The sequence below is a fragment of the Centroberyx gerrardi genome, chromosome 11, assembly GCF_048128805.1.
Source record: "Centroberyx gerrardi isolate f3 chromosome 11, fCenGer3.hap1.cur.20231027, whole genome shotgun sequence".
NCBI lineage: Eukaryota > Metazoa > Chordata > Actinopteri > Beryciformes > Berycidae > Centroberyx > Centroberyx gerrardi.
Genome location: NC_136007.1, coordinates 20091716 through 20110241, shown reverse-complemented (window position 1 = coordinate 20110241; position 18526 = coordinate 20091716). Strand labels below are relative to the sequence as shown.

The 18526-nt window shown below is 40.7% G+C and overlaps 1 protein-coding gene across 1 annotated transcript; it reads left to right on the top strand.

Annotated features, from left to right (window-relative positions):
• Positions 1 to 10701: 10701 nt before the first annotated feature.
• Positions 10702 to 18526, top strand: ppme1 (protein phosphatase methylesterase 1). Its single transcript, XM_078286639.1, has 14 exons — positions 10702 to 10967; positions 12705 to 12798; positions 13517 to 13609; positions 13738 to 13795; positions 14540 to 14591; positions 15234 to 15388; positions 15666 to 15756; positions 16097 to 16162; positions 16259 to 16385; positions 16508 to 16637; positions 17035 to 17079; positions 17216 to 17280; positions 17766 to 17833; positions 18068 to 18526. The coding sequence occupies exons 1-14, from the start codon at positions 10882 to 10884 to the stop codon at positions 18069 to 18071; spliced, it is 1134 nt and encodes a 377-aa protein (XP_078142765.1). The 5' UTR covers positions 10702 to 10881; the 3' UTR covers positions 18072 to 18526.

The following is an 18526-nucleotide window of genomic DNA, read 5'->3' as shown; positions in this document are numbered from 1 at the left end:
TCTATGAAAATCCTATAAAAGGTGCACAAAAAAACTCATCAATAAATTATCCTGATGTAATTGTAATCCAAGTTTACCTTAGTAGTTCCCAGTGAAATTATAATCCAGCACAATGGTAAATATCCATAATCCTTTGGCCAGTTAGTCCCTTTAGTGTCCTTAGCTCTTGCTTTGTGTTTACTGTTCCATTGCTAAAGAAGCTGCTCAATTTATAGGCACCTTGTGCACGTGGCTGTGGGGCAGTTTGACAAGTTGTGCACATAGAGTACACACTTGCTATGTTTATCTCGTGTGTTTACCGTCTGGGAGACACAGACAGACACTTGAGCAGTTGTTGATATGCACTTAACTAACGGTCATTACGGTAGCCTGATCATGGGAACTGTGGAATGATGCTCTACAGTTGTTTGCAGTTTTCAAAACAGTCTTATTTATTAGCTTGATTTGGAATCTATTAATTATATCTGCAAGTAGTTGACAATATGATAAATCTATTATTTTACATTAAGTTGTTGGAGCTTGGAGTTTGACTTAAATTTCTGATATGCCAATGCAAAGTGTCAATTAAACATTTAAAAAAACTTTTAAAACTTATACAATTTTATGATCTTCAATTTTGAACTTTCAACAAATTAACAATGTTCTTGGCATGCGTTTCCCAAGTTCACATTTCATGTGATGATAGACGATCACATTACCACATGCACTTCCAAGAACCCGCCCACCTCGGTCCTCATGCCCAGTAAAGGCCAGCCTCATCTTCCTATTGGTTGATGTATATGGCCAATCAGACAGAGAGGCCTGTCTGGATGCCAGGGGTGTTTTCATGGGGTAGTGGACTGACTGACATGGTGCTATGGTGTTGGATATTTGCATTGTAGCCTTTTCTTACTGCTAGTGTCTCACAACATGAGTGGAAAAGTGGCTCAGGAGTTTCAGGAATTCCCTCATCCTCCCCCTGCATGTAATAAAGTTACGAAACGTTCCAAGCAAGGGAACCGCCACGCCTCTCAGCCAATCCATACACTGAACAAGGGTGGGTGGATGGACAGGGCATCTGTATGCAATCATTCAAGCCATCAGCATCTGGTTGAGGAAACTTACAACACCAAGAGAAGGGACAGGTTGGAGAATTATGACTGTTCAAGTGGAGTGGAGAGAGTCTGTGGTTGGCAGAGGAGTCCTGAGTGTGCATGCCTCTATACATGTGACTTTCCATGGCGGCTCTGGGTCACTGCCCTGGCAAGCTTACGTCTAGTCACACGGTTGACTGTGCAAAACACTCTCCTCTAAACATCTAAAGTTTCACCTGCAGGTACGTGTCAGGATGTTCTGGTCTCTAAACTGCACCGCTAATTCTTCAATTCAGTTCTTCAAATGCACCTCCAATTCATTTTCCAGTTCAGCAACATAGTCCTGCTGCCTTCATGTGTGTCACTGAGACAACGATAAGAATCTAACACATTCATATCTTTCATATTGATTCTTTTCCTCCAGTTTTCCTTGCAGTATTTAGAAGAATTGTACTAATCCACCAAATAAGGAGCAGAGATAATTTTCTATGATGCTAAAATATATCGTTGTTAGGGAGCCACAAATGTGCTGCTAATGGCCTCGACAGGTGTTTAAAATGGTATATTATATTGAATTGAATATATTGAATTGAATATATTGTAGTTTGGTATGTGGCTTGGAAATGTACAATTCCATTTACACTTGGTTACACTGTGGCAACAATGCATTTCCTCAGGTGGTTTGGTTCATCTTAAATGCATCTTGGCTACATTGAATTGAATGGCAGAGGCAGAAAAGGCTAAATCACCTCCGGCCCCCACAATGTTACAGGAGAGAGAGGGAACCACTTTCACCCGGTGCTTTTTTCACCCTTAGCTAAAAACAGTTTCAGTGGAACACTGTGTGAGTGACCTTTGAGCACACATTACCACCGCTGGTAAACAACTTGCTGCTCTGACTGCATCCAGCCGGTGTGACCTCACCCACAACCCCTGAAAATGAAACTGAATCTAGGTACGGCGAGCTCCCATCAACACTGGCCAGCGCTCTCCTGCACTTTGAGTACCACGAATCCCGACTCAGTGCTGTGAAACAGATAATCCCCACCACACTATAAATAAAATCAGCCAGTGCGTCACTCGAGGTTAGTAGAGCACACAGGCCAACTTATTATATGACTTGATGGCACACCTCGTCTGCTCCCTTCATTGATAGGGGCATAAGCCTATGAACTCTTTTCTTATGTTAATTTTTGTGTTTTAAACCAAGTATTTTGTTAAGAAAAACAACTTTGATGTGGATTCAAATATCTGTGGGCTACAGACCAACATGGTAATATTTAATCACCATACAGTGTGATGTGCTTGCTAGATGGCTAGCTTTTTTTTATGAACATGTTTAACCAACTGATCTCTCCTCAGCCTCCTACTTTTTTCAAACACTGAGCCAGCTTGGTTGTTGTGTATGCTGATGAAGGTTGTATTCATAGTATTCCCATGATGTCACATTTCCTATCAATATGGTGCTTTACCATATACACAGCTCATTGACTGTCGCTGTCATTTGATCATAATCAGCTGTTAATTTATTACAGTCACCTGTTATTTTCCTACCAAGATGGCCGTGTGGTGATGTAACAGAATACTGTGAATAGTCAAAACATGTTCACTGTGATTGCTGAATTAACACATTGTTGATTGATTTCTCATGAGTGCTAACTATTTCCCGGTGGGTTTTTTTATTTTTGCAAAATACAAAACATCTGAACCTGACTCTATCTTTCACTGGATTTTGGAATGGAGCATCTCCATTCAGTTTTCTCCCAGTATTTTGTGTGTTTTGCACAGTTATTTTTGTATAGATGTTTAAGCATATAAGATAAGGAGACATAATTTGGGGGTTTACTAATATGCAGGATCTATGTTGAAATCCCTTGTAGTATTAAAATAGGGTGGATGCCTACATAGAAACCTGGCTTGGACATTCGAGGAAAGGGGGTTAGGTGAGAGTGGGTATGTCACTGGTTGTTATGGACACATTCCATCACAGATATTTTATTGAATTAGGAACATCTGGAAAACACCCAGAAGGATCAGCAGTGACTTCTGCTCTCTAACAACCACCTCCTGCATTCCCATCCATCACACCTCCACCTTCACTATACTGATGTTACACCTACCCTTCATTTATACACACCCCATAATCAATCATTTACACACTCACCATCAACCTAATTCTACATATTTTACAGGACAAATGAAAAGATATTTCATTGGTGCAGCATTAGCTAGTTGGTTATAGCTTTCGCTGACTTAGTTTCTTACTAGTTCAGTTTTCATTTCAGTGGAACCACAATCTTAAAGGTCCCATATTCTACACTTTCCAGTGTTTTATTTTATGTCTTGAGGTCCATAATTTTCCAGCATCTCTCTGAGCCTTGCCAAGAACAGGCTGATTCTGTTGCTGTGCCTTTAAGGCTCATTAATATTAACGACCCCTCTGTTCTGATTGGCTAACTGTTTCAAGAGTGAAACTTGAGACACCACAGACAGGTAGCTGCAGACAGTGATAGGCAGGGAAAATTCCCTGGTAATAAACAATGACAACCGCTCAACTGCTTTGAAAAAAACACCTTTGTTAAACTATTGTTTCTTACAAAAATGATAATGAGCTTCCCCAGATAAGAACTAATTCAGGCGCCACTACTGTCCATAAGGAAACAACCGATTTAAGCAGTTCTATACCTTAGAGCCCTGCACAGGCCTCAAATTTAGGCCCTAGCCTGGCCCGGGCCCTAAGGCTTAAGCCCAATGTCCACCAGATGCGCAACGGAAGCAGAACGGCCGGGGCACGGGATCAGAACGGCTCTGGAACGGAAGGCAATGTACACTGCACGCGTTTGATTGAGTTGTATGCATCACCCGCAAGTCAATAAAGTGCATTTCTGCGCTTGTCAGACGCAAGCGGATCCAGCAAAAATAGACCAGATGCGGAAAAAGAACGGAGCGCCCGAAACTGCCGCGCGGGTTCCGGACGGCTTCCGTGCCGCTACCGCAACGCGTCTGCACCCAGTGGACATTGCAACGCTGATTCACATGGGCGCGAGTCTTTTCCGAGTCTTTATGAGAATTCTCAGTCTGAGCCCGACCCAAGCCTGATTTTTTTTTTTTTATATATATATAAACCGAATCAATTTCGAATAGCTTATTAAATCAAAACCATACAAAACACCATACAAAACACTTCCAAAGCATTACCAGTATTAAATGTGTCAGTTCAAACGTTTATCAGAAAAAGGTTGAGCTTTATAACAGGATTGGAGCCGCAACTCTGGAGATACGCATGACTTCTATTTTTGACGGACTACTACGCATCCGTCTGTTCCGTATTTTAGCCATATAAATGTATATAAATAGTTTGCTTATTGTAGTTATTTATCACCATGTCAGTTAAGAAAATAGAGGATACATGAATCAGTGTCGCTTAAATATATGTTGGAGATGAGGTTATCCACGAAGAGCCGCTGAGAAGCTTCTATTTGGCAACAGTAAAAAGTGACATAAGTACTCCTCTATGGTACATTAATGTTCCTCACAGTACAACATGAGTTGTTTATAGAACAATAAGCAAAAGTGGATAACTGTGTTGACTTACCCATAGGTAAAATCCTATACGCCCAACAGAACGGGCAGACCGCTGGCGGAGCTGCTGTAGCACCTTAAACTGCCGCGCTGCAACTGACCCGCAACAAATTCAGATACGCAAACAGAAGGCATGCTGTGTAGGATGATCAAAAGCTTAATCAAAGAACATGGCTAGAGTCCATTTTCTCAAGAAAATTCCAAGAACAGTAACATTTGTCCATGAGGCCAGTGCTTGCTTGGAAGCGACAGGAGGGCGTGTGTGTGCGCGGCAGGCAGACTGTGTGTGTATTTGAAAATTTGTAGTTTCTTTGATTGGTATGCCTATTGATTTCAAGTCCCAAGCCCCTCCCAAAAAAAAACAGGCCCGGGCCCGACCCGAGCCCGAACTAGTGATGTGAAAATTACCCGAAGCCCGGCCCAAATCTGTCATAGCTTCGGGCCCCGTCAGGCTCGGGCCAGAATGCAGGGCTCTACTATACCTCTCTTTATACTTCAGAATCTTCTCAGGACCCTCAGTTGATTGATACATTCTTTGATGGTCTTAATATGCCATTGATCAGTGAAGACTCTCATAATAGTTTAGAGCAGGAATTCTCCCCTGAAGAGATAGAAGCTGCCATATCTTCTATGAGAGTGGGAAGGCGGCCGGCCCAGACGGCTTTCCGAATGAGTTTTACAAGGCATTCTCCAGACAGCTTTCCCCATTTCTTTCTTTATTGTTTGCAGAGTGCCTGGACAATTCAACCCTTACTCCCACCTTTTATCAAGCATCTACAGTATCACCCTACTCTTAAAGAAAAATAAAGACCCACTAGAACCCGTATCTTACCGAGCAATATCCTTCCTAAATTCGGATTATGAAATTCTGACACAGCTCGTAGCAAAGCGTATGCAAGGTCCTCTACACAAGAAAATACATTCCAACCAAACAGGATTTATCAGAAATAGACACATCCTTTTTCAACATCAGATGGCTCCTCAATGTGCTGTACTCCCCTGCATCAAAGGATCCTGAGGTAGTAGTATAATTTGATGCAGAGAAGGCGTTTGATCGCGTTGGGATTATTTGACAGACGCCCTTCAAAGATTCGGATTTGGCTCCAAATTTGTGACATGGATTAAGACCCTATATCTATCCCCTGTGGCTTCACTGCGCTCAAATAACATATCTTCTGAGTATTTCCCTTTACAACGTGGCACAAGGCAAGGATGCCCTTTGTCACCCATATTGTTTGCTCTAGCGGTTGAGCCTCTCGCCATAACATTATGGGCTAACAATGATATTCAGGGTATTTCTCGTGGTACTCTGAAACTGAAACTGTCTTTGTATGCTGATGATCTCCTTTTGTTTATCTCCAATCCAAATGTCTCTCTGCCCAAGGCCCTATCTGTTATGGAAGCTTTTGGCAAAGTGTCAGGTTTTTTTTGACAGATCATAATGTAATTAGAGATATCTTAAATTAGCATTTTGGTTGGTCATAATGTAATGAGAGATATCTTCAATGCTAATTTACAATATCTCTCATTACATTATGACTAGCCAAAATGCGATTTTAAGATATTTCAGATATCTGTAATGAGAACTACTGGAACTACCACTACTAGGCCTATACTGCTGCAGCAGCTGTAGTAGTAGCAGTAGCAGCAGCAGCAGTGTTGTTGCTTGCCACTACTGACTACGACCACCTGGCTTAACGGTACTGCTGCAGCAGCAGGAGCAGCAGCAGGAGCAGCCGCGGCAGCACCCGCCACATTCCCTGGAGCCCCTGGTAAAGCTCTTACTGTTGGCTTTGACAAGGGCCTACAACCTCCTGCGTGACAGGCAGGGATACAAATCACTATACTAACAAGGAGAAAACTGTTTGGACTCGGTGGCAGGTTTGCTTCAGCGGGAGGCAAACTGCGCCTCAACTGCGACTGCCACATCACAGTTTGGACTGGCTGGCTTCAGCGGGAGGCGAACTGCGTCTCTTCGTACCAACCACCAGCTCTTCAACGAACCGCCATCGCTAACCACCACGCCACCTGGTCCAAACTATCAAAATTAACTTCAAAACTTCAAAAAAAGCTGTCAGAGACACCACCAATCTGTTGCTCCTCCTCCATCTCTCTGTGTCTCGTGCCAGTTTTGACAGGATTGCGATCATTTGAAGGCGTGTTTTGTAAGGGTCATGAAGCTCAAGACCTCAGGGCTTTACCAGCAGGGCTTTTTATGCCCTGAGCTGCTGCAACCAAACACATCGGAATTCTGATTGTGATGAATCAGTGCAGCTGAGACAGGCTCTGATTGGTAGAGCAGAGTCCAGCTCCATCCAATGATGTCATAATCGGTTAGAGTGGTGAAGCGAAGCCATGTTCTGATTGGTGGAGGAGAATCAGCGGGCCACGCCGCCGATTGAATGCCAAAAATGAGTTTGGATTATTTGAAATGATATTTAGCCTTTTTATGTAGAACTTTATTTCTATTTGGAGTAGGCTTGTAGATGCATGCATTTACAAGTCAAACTTTTCAAGACGAATGTATGTAAAATAAGTCAAAATGCATGTGCAATTGGATGTCACATGCTTCTTAGATGTGTGTGTGTGTGTGTGTGAGTGAGTGTGTGAGTGAGTGATATACACACGGCACACGCCTTGATTGACTTGAGACTTGTCTCAAGTGACTTGACTTGCCTTGATTGACTTGAGACTTGACTTGGACTTGCACCAAAAGACTTAAAAACAGCTCTGCTGTCTAATAGCTGGACCATAAACACCTGTAGCCACACACTAATGGTGACTGCTGTTTGAATAGATGCATCACTTCAATAACATTTAGCACACACACACACACACACACACACACACACAATGCTATGGTACCTGTGGGGTCGGGTGGCAATAATAAACTCTGTTGAATAATTTGAATTGTATCAGTCTCAAATTCTCATAATTATCTTCTGGATTATATTGTAATGTGATTTTTACATTAGCTTGCTCTCATGTGACTTGGTAGATGTGAAAATGTAAGTTAATGGAGCATTACAGATCCACAATACAATGCTAGTGGTCTTTAAACAAGAGAATGTAATATGTGTGCAGTCATGCATTTCATGTAGGATAGTTGGTTGTGTTGATCTTTACTCATTGTTAAGATTTATGTAGTTACCCTTTTTTTCAAGTAGACATATTACACTGTAAAAGAAAAAATATATAACTAATAGAGAAAAGGATGGTATTAAAAAACTGTTTTAATTGTGTTCAAAACTTACATATATCAATATTTTGTCACTTAGCATTTTCCTTTTTTCCTTTTATCTTTTAGGCTACTGTATTCAAGAAAGCTCAACAGTGATGCCAAGTCTGTAGAATTGCAGGAAATGCATTTAAAATTTGTAAAATTTTCTGGGGGAGGGCCCCCAGCCCAACGACTTTGATTTAAAGCTACACTAGACAAGAATTTTATGTAAAAATACACCCATCTTATCAGGCTAAGGCCATGACCAGACAGGATGCGCTTTTAGCAGGCGCCTTTCTCTAAATGTTTTCCATGAGTTTGAAGCGTTTTGTGCACTGCTGTTGCGTTCCAGGCGCCTCGTGTTCATCTGCTTGGGGCGTCTCGTTTTTGAGGAAGCCCCTGGTGCGAGTTGAAAAGCACCCTACACAACAGAGACCCATTCCTCTAATTTAGACCCTGTAGATTTACTGTATTTTCCCAAATTAAATTCTGGTGGCGGGTATGGACACTTCCCCCACAGGAAAAGACGAACCAAAACTTCAGAGTGAAATCCAAACAGTGAGCAGCGCTCGATCCAGAGAAAGCTGGACTCACCAACATTAAATATTTTGCCTCTTGTCCCTTTGGTTTCCTGTGGTATAGTTTACTGACATCACTTTACATGATTTCTGGGTATTGAAGTTCAAATTTGTCAAGCAGTTACCTCTCACTGCCGTTTGGAGCCGCCAATGTGCGATGTTACCTAGTGCAGCTTTAAACTAACATGGCAAAGACCACAGGAACAGAATACGTTTGATTTCAATCCTATCTACTGAAATTGGAAAAAGTAAAAGGAGCAGTTCAAGAATCTGCCTTTGAATGTATCATTGAGTTGAAGGCACACTTCAACAGCGATTAGTCCACAAGACATTCACTGCAAAATGCCAACAATATTTAAAAAGCATTTCATCCACTTAATGATGACAGAGATGAAAACACATCTTCTTTGTCCTAATGTTTAAAGAAAAACTGAATATGACCAACGACCTTTATTTATTCTCCTCTGTGTGTCTTCACCTGTCACTGTGCCTCTCACTGTCTGCACATCCGAATTAGCAAGTCTGCAAGTGTGGCCCATCAGCTGTCATAACTTTCTCTTTATGTAACTGCATTCATAACTGCAGTTGTCTTCCCATGAACGAAAACAACGATCCAGACTATGAGACTGAAGCCTACATAGCTGCCAGTGAACCACCATTCACATAATCTTAATCACATCGAAAGGCCCTCAAATCTGCACCAAGAATAGTATGATTATATTACTACAGTATGTGTGAATAAGTGAAAGAGAACGAGGGAGTGAGTGAGTATTGCCATCCGAAATGGGTGTAATGTCAAGTAGAGAACAACTTTATGAGAACATGAAATATACTGTATATAGGCTATTATAAATATTTGATGAGTCTTTTTCTTTCAAGGTACATACACAGCAAGACATTTCTCAAGAGGTCATACTTGGGCAGGGACTAGACTCTTTACTTATATCTATTTAGTCAATCCATTGACAAGGTGTCTAAAAGGAAATTGAGTTTAAAATGTAGACTACTGCCACCCTGTGTTCAAACAGTGGAGTGGGATTTAGGGAGGTATAGGGAATATGAAATTGTTCTGAAATGTGCTGTTGTCATCCATTTTTCTTTCATCTGATGAGTAACTGAAAACCTTTTTTCCTTATATAACAGATTTGGGCAACAAGAACATCCTGTTCCCACAGTCAGCAGAGTCCAGTCTGTTTTCAAAGCAACGTCAACTGCAGCATATTCAATTGTGGGGAATTGTACATTGATTGCAGGAATGTGAAATCTTTGTTGCTGTGGGGTTTTTTTTTAAACCCCACAGCTATTTTTTTAATCTTTTCTCTACTCCTCTCAGGCCGTGTGTGTTATTGAAATATATTCTATTAGCAGTACAACTAAATGCGGTGGTGCCATGGAGGGCTGAGAGTCTGCAGGGTAATGAGTAATGCACCAAGTGATTTAACTGATTAATTCTGGTTGAAGGTGTGCTATTTAGGGTGAGCACCTAGAAACCTAGCTTGGATGCTAGAGGAAAAGGAGGCCAGGGAGAGCAGGTATGTCATTAGAGTCATCAAGCAGGTACCTATGTTGTTAAATTAGGCCCATGACACCAGCACCCTCTACAGCACCCATCAGACCCACACTCATCTACATTACTTTTACACACTAACCCACACTGCACTCACATTTCCATGTAGCCCAATAACTCACCCCATAATATCTATACTCAACTTCAGTCTGAACAACAGGCTAATGGGACATCTGACTCTCAGCCTGCTCCACAGTTAATAAACAGCATTATACAATACCAGCAATTAAAGGTTAAAGGAATGGCTAACCCTGCTTGAAACCTGCTGTTCAACAGTTCAGAAACTTCATTGCATCAGCAAACAACAGACTTGACTATATGTAAAAAGAGATAAATTCTCCTATCATTATAATGTCATCATATGATAGATTATGGATGCTATCTTAGTTATGAGATGGATTTTTCATAGTTAGGGGTCCAACTGGTGTCTTTTCACCAAGGGCAACTGGTTGCTCTTCCAGTTGCTTCTGAAGCAGTTAAAGGAGTTTTGAAGATAGTAGATCATGGAAGAAAATGTAGTTTCTTGTTTGGTTTTCTAATGGAAATATGTTTTATTAGAGAGGGTGTAGGTAGAGATGGATTGTAAGTTTTGTAGGCAGTAGATGGCGGTAATGCGACATAATATGAATGCCAACCACCTTCAAAATGAACAACGAAGAAAAGGCAGAAGCGCAAGAATCGGCAGCATCAGAAGAAGAAGAGCGATACCCATTAGCTTATTAGACAAACGTCAACCTAGCTGAAATTTATCCAATGCCTGGCTAGCCTCGGTGCAGGAATCGAAGGAAATCTTATGCTGCGAAAGAGGGGGAAGACCCTGTTAAATAGTTCTTGACAGAACACTAACACACTTTTGACAACATGGAGAAACAGCTGCATTTAAATTTGTTAGCTTCCAGACCTCCAATGGCAGGTGGTTTGCAGTCGGGGTCCAAAATGAGAATGGGGTGAGTTAGCTAGCATCTTATTAGCATGTTGTCAACTCTGTTAGATAACCTACCTAACGTTACCTATGATGTCCAGCATCAGTCATTATGCTACTGAGGATCTCCTGAAACATTAGCTAGCTAGTTAGCCCTAGCCTAGGTATTTAACGTTAGTTTATTTAATGACAGGATATTGAGCTGTACTTACTTTAGCTAGGCTAGCTGCAGTTAGCAGAGTTTGGACAGTACTGGATATAACGGCTGCGTTATATGGCATGAAATATTTTGACTCAGTAACGTTATGTCATGTCAGCATTTTATAGCGGTTAGGTCGCCGTGTTGTACTAACGCAAGTTAAATCCAGTATTTCACTGCGCCGCGCACTATCTGCTGATCAGAAGCTTAGCTAGGATTTTCAGGGTGGAAAGTGTAATCACTCAAAATAAACCAAAGGCAGTTCGTAAAGACGTCAACCTTCAGTGTACAAATGAAAACCCTGAATCTGCAAAGCTAGGATAGATTTTGTGTGAACAGTTCAGTCTAGCGGCTGTGTCGGGCCAGGTTCCCTGCTGGTCTCCACTGAGGCAGGCGGCACTGCGCAGTGAGGACCTGACAGTCAGGTCGTGTTTCTAGCTTGTCGTGCTGCACAGAGCCAGGCTGCTGGCTTGTTTACATCAAGGTGGTACAGCAGTTGATCAGACAAGTTGTTGCTGTTGATCAAGCTGGCTAGGTTGATGCTCTCTGTATTGGACATGTCTGTCAACCTTTAGGCAATATCATACTCATTTTCGCCGGTCCTTTAAATGTTCGGCAGCAGCTCTGGCCAGCGGCCAGATATGCAACTTGCAGCCTCAGAGGCAGTGTTTGTCATCCGGTGGGTCGTGACACGTTTGACGGGGTTGCGGATAAACAGTAGCAGCCTGTGCATTTTTGGTGTGCCTCAAAGTAACAGCCAAGATGTTTTCCAAGTCTGTCTGAGACATGTTAGCTTAGTTAATCCTGTATCTAAATAACTTGTTAAATGTCATCAAATCATTTCTGTGACAGCAGAAATCTGTATAGGCTTAATTAACATGAAAATAAAATGCCCCGTGAATCACTCTTAAGCCTAGCCATAAGTACACTGAGCATTAGCTTGAGTCAAAATTTACTATCTTGTCTGCTAACATGAAACACAAAAAAGTTTGCTGAATATGAATGCACATGTTCTGCTGTCATACTTTAGTTATGGATTTCTAATAAATATTCTGCTTGCATTAAAAATTTTTATGCTTTCTCATAATTGGGACTGAGCCACAATTCTGGGGGTTCTGGCATTTGGTTGTCAGGTTTAAAATTTTCTCAGTTCACACTATTGAAAAGGGCCCTTAGAAGCCACAAGTAACATATGTTGCCATTAACACAAATGCAGAGTCACTCTCAGAAGATTCAATAGATGATTTCAAAAAGTGGCATTGAGACTTAAAATTTACATCATCAACTCATTAAGAATAATACATTAACCTGACTATCATAGACCATAAAAGTTTTTCTTCTTTGATGTTGCAACACTTGACCACATGTGACTGCAAAGATATCAGATTGGTGCATGGTCCGACTCCTCTGCACTGAAACACATTCCAGTAATTTATATCTTAGAATTGCATGCTATGTGTGAATGTATTTTTAATCTTCCTGAGAGTGTTTTCATGCAGCAATATGGGATCATAATACAGATACAGTTTGAGTTACTCTTTGCTTGTCTTCCCTTACATACAGACCTGGCCGGAAGAGAGATTTCACCCCCCTGCCCTGGAGTCACTACTTTGAAACAATGGAAGACGTTGAGGTGGAGAATGAAAACGGCAAAGACATATCCTTGATTGTTGCTTCTATTCACTGTTTGTCAACAGGAAATTCACCATTGATCATTAATAAGGTGGTGTAGCAGTCGCCTAAAGGTTAGAAAAGCGGGCTTGCGATTGAAAGGTCGCTGGTTCGTATCTCTGCACCAGCAAGAAAACCTTGGCAGGAAAGTGAATGAGCTCAACAACTGCCCTTGAGCAAGGCATCTCTGATTGTGCCAGTGCAGCAGCTCAGTTGCCAACAGTTGAAGACTCTGGTTGTGTTGGGCAGCTCCCAGGAGTGTGAATGTGAATCAGGGTGTTGCTGAAGAAGAATGTGTGCTCAGCAAATATTCCCTGGATATTTACAGTTTAAACTATCATTTATCATCCACTATCATCCAAATCCAAGCTGTTTGGTTCAGTTTAAGACACTTCTCTCTATACCTGTGTCATATCTAACTTCACCACGGTGTACAGAACTTGAGAAAATCGGTTTGTTCTTTATTGAGCAGCATCTAATTCATAAAATGAAGTAAAAGTTGTATTATTGTAAAAATTTAACCTTGACTATGAATCGTCACACATTAGCTGCAAAACTCCACACAACTCCCACAATCCTCTTTTTGTATTCAGAAAGACCTACAGTATATACGTCATCGCAACTAATGTGCCGTGGGATTGTACAGAATCTCTGCTTGTTTCAAATCCCTTGTACTTGCATCTGTTTCCTTGACTTGCCTGCACATTTTCAGAATTTACTGCAGTGGCTCCCATGGTCCCGTGCTGCTGCTGCTCCATGGAGGAGGCCACTCCGCTCTCTCCTGGGCAGTCTTCACTGTGAGTCTAATAACTATTCTTATGTAAATTTATAATGCATACGAACATAGCACAAAATCTGTTTCATTTCATAGCATATTTGATTTGTATTATTTGAGGTTAATGGTTTCATGTATGTGCATTTGCAGGCCGTGATATTCAGCAGGATCAACTGCAGGGTAGTGGCCATGGACCTCCGAGCTCATGGTAAATAGGAAAGGCGGTCAGAGAACACAAAATGAGTACTCCAGTACCAGTAACGATATCTTACTCAAGTAAGATCGTAGTCAAATAGAAGCACTGCCTGTGCATCAGCAGCATCAGCAGTGTTGTTTGTCGTTGGGCATCGTTCTAAGGTGTCTTTTGATATCAGTTACTCGGCATGTTTAATTTGCACATCATGAGTCAAATTTGTGGAGGTGTCAAGTTCCATCTCAGGACACCCACAGGTAAAACCTGTGCAAGTGGGCTACAGGAAAATGCAGAGCCTGAGGGATGAATTTCAATTCCGTTAGGTCCCCAAGTAATAGTAATCCCCTTTGAATAGTTCTGTTTTGAGCATATAGACATCTTGTGATGTATGTAAAGATTCGACTTCCCAGAAAAGACATGGAAGTGGTCAGTATTGCAGTGTAATCCGGAGGGGAAATGTATCAATGTTGGCCACTTAAAATTTGTTCAAAAAAAACCATCCTAACACATGCCAGTTAGTATTACTTTCTTTTAGTTCTGTCATAATGTAATTCAACAAGCTTCAGGAGCCCTTCTTTATCCAAAAGAGTTGATCAGTTTGTTATAAACACTCTGATTTTGCTTATTATTGCAATTATCTGGAGCGATGAAATGAAGAGGTCGTCATTTAAGAGGTAACAAGGTAGCAAAGATTTGGTGCACATTCATGGCCTTAGATGGAGCAAACAGTGAAATGCTTTTCTCTCTCTTCTCCTGCAGGTGACACCAAAGTGAAAAATCCTGAAGATCTCTCTGCAGACACAATGGCCAAGTAAGTTGTCTGGTCAGATATTCTTGCAATGCAACAGTGCGAGCAATTAATACAGACACTTGTTCTGTGATCAACACACTTTAAGCAACTTCTTGTTAGCCTTGCATCATAGAAAAGGACAGGACACCAGAGAGGGCAGTGGTGGACCTGCAGGTGGAACAGCCAAGAGTTAGGAGGAGGACTGAGTCAGGCAAACAAACTTCTGCCACAGCCTCCCACACAGAGGCAGCGACTGTTTGATGTATAGGGAAAACGAGATTTGGTGCATCCCTAAATAGTGTTGCTTTCACAGTGTGTTCCAGTAGGAAGGGCAAGCATTTCATTACTTTGTGAGTTTAAAAGGGACACCACTGTGTTTCAGCTTTGAGTATTATTCCTGTCATAGGAGAGTTTACTCTGGGTTGTTGAACACTGTCTACTGTCTCCTACAGCCAGAGTGAGAGAAAGGAGTTTCCCCACTTTCAATATGTGATGGCAAACAAGTGTACAACTGCATAAAGAATTGGAAAAGTGGAAATAAGGATTGTGACAATACCTAGGATGCTTTTCAGGCGATCTGAGGACGACTATCATAAATTAGAGTCTCAGTCTACTTGTTGATATTTAAGAAAGTTAATACTGCCTTTCCCTTTCTTCCATAAGGGATATTGGCAAAGTGGTGGAGGCGCTGTATGGAGAAAACCCTCCTCCAATCATGATTATTGGACACAGCATGGGTGGAGCCATCGCAGTTCACACAGCCGCAACCAATCATATACCATCCCTACTTGGCCTTTGTGTCATTGATGTTGTAGAGGGTAAGTGCTTCTGCTTTGTTGAAACAGCATGAGCGATTAATGTTGCTCAGTTTTAAGATGCTGAGTGGAGCTAGTAACATCACTTGTTGACAAAAACATTGGCAGAATGTGATTTTATTTTTGTCTCCAACTCTATGAATGATTAAATTAGTTTTGTAAATTGTTGAATTTAAAAAATAAACTAATATCAAATTCAAATTAAATAATTGTAAATGATCAGATTAGTATTGTATTAGTGGGTACATTATTCACATTTATTTTCTGTCATTGTGATCAGGTACAGCAATGGATGCTTTGAACAGTATGCAGAATTTCCTCAGGAGTCGGCCAAAGACGTTTAAATCTCTGGAGAATGCCATTGAGTGGAGGTAAAACCTTTATCAAACATCTGGTAATACTGCTCCTCTTGGAGTAAATATGATTGGGCGAAATTATACCCTCCTGTAATTTTATCGATGTTGTCCTGGAAATGTCCTAAAAAATAATTTCCTGAAACCAGTAGGATCCCTGATGCGTGCATTTTTCACATTTTGGATAGTTTTGGCTTGGAATGGATGCATTTTGATTGTCCAGCATTTTACTGGTTTGAACCGTCTCCATTCCCAATAGCTTCTGGATTCCACTGCAGTTCCCTTGTTTGAAATTTACCCAAAGTTTCAGCATGGAGGAACATGTTCATAAGTGACCATAAGTTTTCCTTCCCTTCAGTGTGAAGAGCGGCCAGATCCGAAACATAGAGTCGGCGCGGGTGTCCATGGGCGGCCAGGTGAAGAAGTAAGTCTGCTCTGTTTTTCTAGTCTGTACATATCAAATGCCGTGTCGCTGTGCAGGCTGTACATACGTTACTTTCCTCTGTCCCAACATTCACAGATGGGAGGAACCCCTCAGCAGTCCAGGTGTCTCTAACAGCATCGGTGAAGGCATAATAGAAGAGGAAGAGGAGGAAGAAGCGGAAGATGAATCCAACAATAAAAGAATGAAGGAAGACGACCAAGAGGTATTGCTTCTGTCTCTCTTTGTCTGTCTCTCTCTATTTGTCTCTCTCATATATAAAGTATGTGTGTGTTGGATTGGCGTTGAAAAGTACATTTAAAGGTTGACATTTCTCCTTCCATATAGATGAAGAAGGAGAGCGTCTTTACCTGGAGGGTGGAGTTGTCGAAGACGGAAAAATACTGGGAGGGCTGGTTCAGAGGCTTGTCTGCCCTCTTCCTCACCTGCCCAGTGCCAAAACTACTACTGCTTGCAGGTTAGATCTTTCAAATGACAAATTTCTCAATGTATACATATATATATATATATATATATATATATATATATATATATATATATATATATATATATATATACACATATATATACATATATATATATATATATATAAAAAATTCTTATCTTGTATATCTTGCAGACATAGAACAAGGATAGACAGCTTTGATTGGGTCCAAAAAATTCTATGGCCACCAATTGAATTATGTTCATTTAATAGCTGAAAACTTTCCAATGTGCCAGTTTCTTAAGATCCTCACAGTGGAGGGTTTTCACGCTCCTACTTATAAGAATAAAAACTGATAACTTTTCTTTCCAACTATTATGTCATTGACTGCACCTTTACACCGCTGAATTGTGACTTTCTTCCTCTGTAGGAGTGGACAGGCTTGACAAAGACCTTACAATCGGACAGATGCAAGGTGAGGAGCACAAATTAAGAATTTATACATACTTTTTGTTCTTCTTCCCCTTTCCTGTGTTTTAACTGATGTCATATACTGTAGGCAACACTATACAGCCCTCAGTCACGTCCATCATCTCACTGTCTGTCCACAGGGAAGTTTCAGATGCAGGTCCTGCCTCAGTGTGGTCATGCTGTCCATGAGGACGCACCTGAAAAAGTAAGTGTCGCTCACCTGAACATACACTGTGGCTGTATGTATATTTACTAAGATATTGTCAGAATTACTACAGAGAACAAAGAATAGGATTGGATGCAAATTTATTTTAAAAAATTAGTTTTAAAACAAACTAGATGCAACAGGAGCTCGCACTCACTAATAGAAGAAACAAACTCCCCAAACTGAGACATTGAAATATAATATTGTTGCAGCAATTGTGAAACGGCGTTGCTCTGTTTACACTGTTTCACCTGTGCGTGTCATTTTGTTGGTCAGATGTAGAAAAAACTTTTTGCATTCCAATATCTCAGTTTGAGGAGATTTTTGTTCTTCCATTGGTGGGCAATGTTGTTGTCGTTGGATTTTTTTGGGGGGGGCCTCTGCACCCCCTTCTTTTTTTTTTTTTTTTTATACATCCAGCTGGTGCAGTAGGCGTGGATTCAGTTTGTGCTGTTTTAACTCCAACTTCTCTCATCTGTCACCAGGTAGCAGATGCTCTAGCAACATTTATGGTCCGGCACAAATTCACTGAATTTAAGGAGGGATACCTGTGGTAAGAGAAGCTCCTCTAAAAGAATTTGGTTATCATGCTACATTTGTTAAGAGGTTTTCAGTCATAAAATATATGGCATAATCATTTCATTAGGCATAGTGCTACAGTAGAACAGTACATTGAGAATCATAGCAAATTTACATTGTTTTGTTTTACTAAGTGAATGATTATAATAGCAGAAACACAGAATATACAGTATTATGTCTGATTATTTTGCGCAATATTCTTTTACAGCTAATTTCCAGTTTCCAGTCTAGATATAGCCAGCAGCCATAGAGGAAATGTGTCAAGATTTATGGACATCACCATCTTACAATTTAACAGCAAATTGGGGAAAATATAAGAAGTCGCTTTTATATTATTATTATTATTATTATTATTATTATTATTATTATTATTATTATTATTTTGCTTTTGTCATCTTGTAGTTATTATGCCTTCCAGCTTTGCCTTATTTTTATTATTTTTAGAACACTGGGATTTGGTTTTACTTGTCCTTTCCAAGATTTTCTTTTTTTTTTTTTTATCTTCAAAATGTAATGCTATCCTTGTTTCATGTTTTATTTTGGGTGAGTGCATCATCTTGTGATATGTATTTATAATCTTTGTGATTCAAAGAATGATTAAAAATGAATACAGAAAAAATGTCATCCATGCTTTTTGTTTGTTTGCCATGTGTATTAAAAGGACATC

What these genes read in the sequence shown, in the direction of transcription:
- ppme1 (XM_078286639.1), top strand. Translation starts at nt 10,882, where the DNA reads ATGGAGAAACAGCTGCATTTAAATTTGTTAGCTTCCAGACCTCCAATG. An exon ending in TCTCCTGGGCAGTCTTCACT is followed by an intron (nt 13,610 to 13,737) that starts GTGAGTCTAATA and finishes GTGCATTTGCAG; the next exon opens with GCCGTGATATTCAGCAGGAT. An exon ending in TCTGCAGACACAATGGCCAA is followed by an intron (nt 14,592 to 15,233) that starts GTAAGTTGTCTG and finishes TTCTTCCATAAG; the next exon opens with GGATATTGGCAAAGTGGTGG.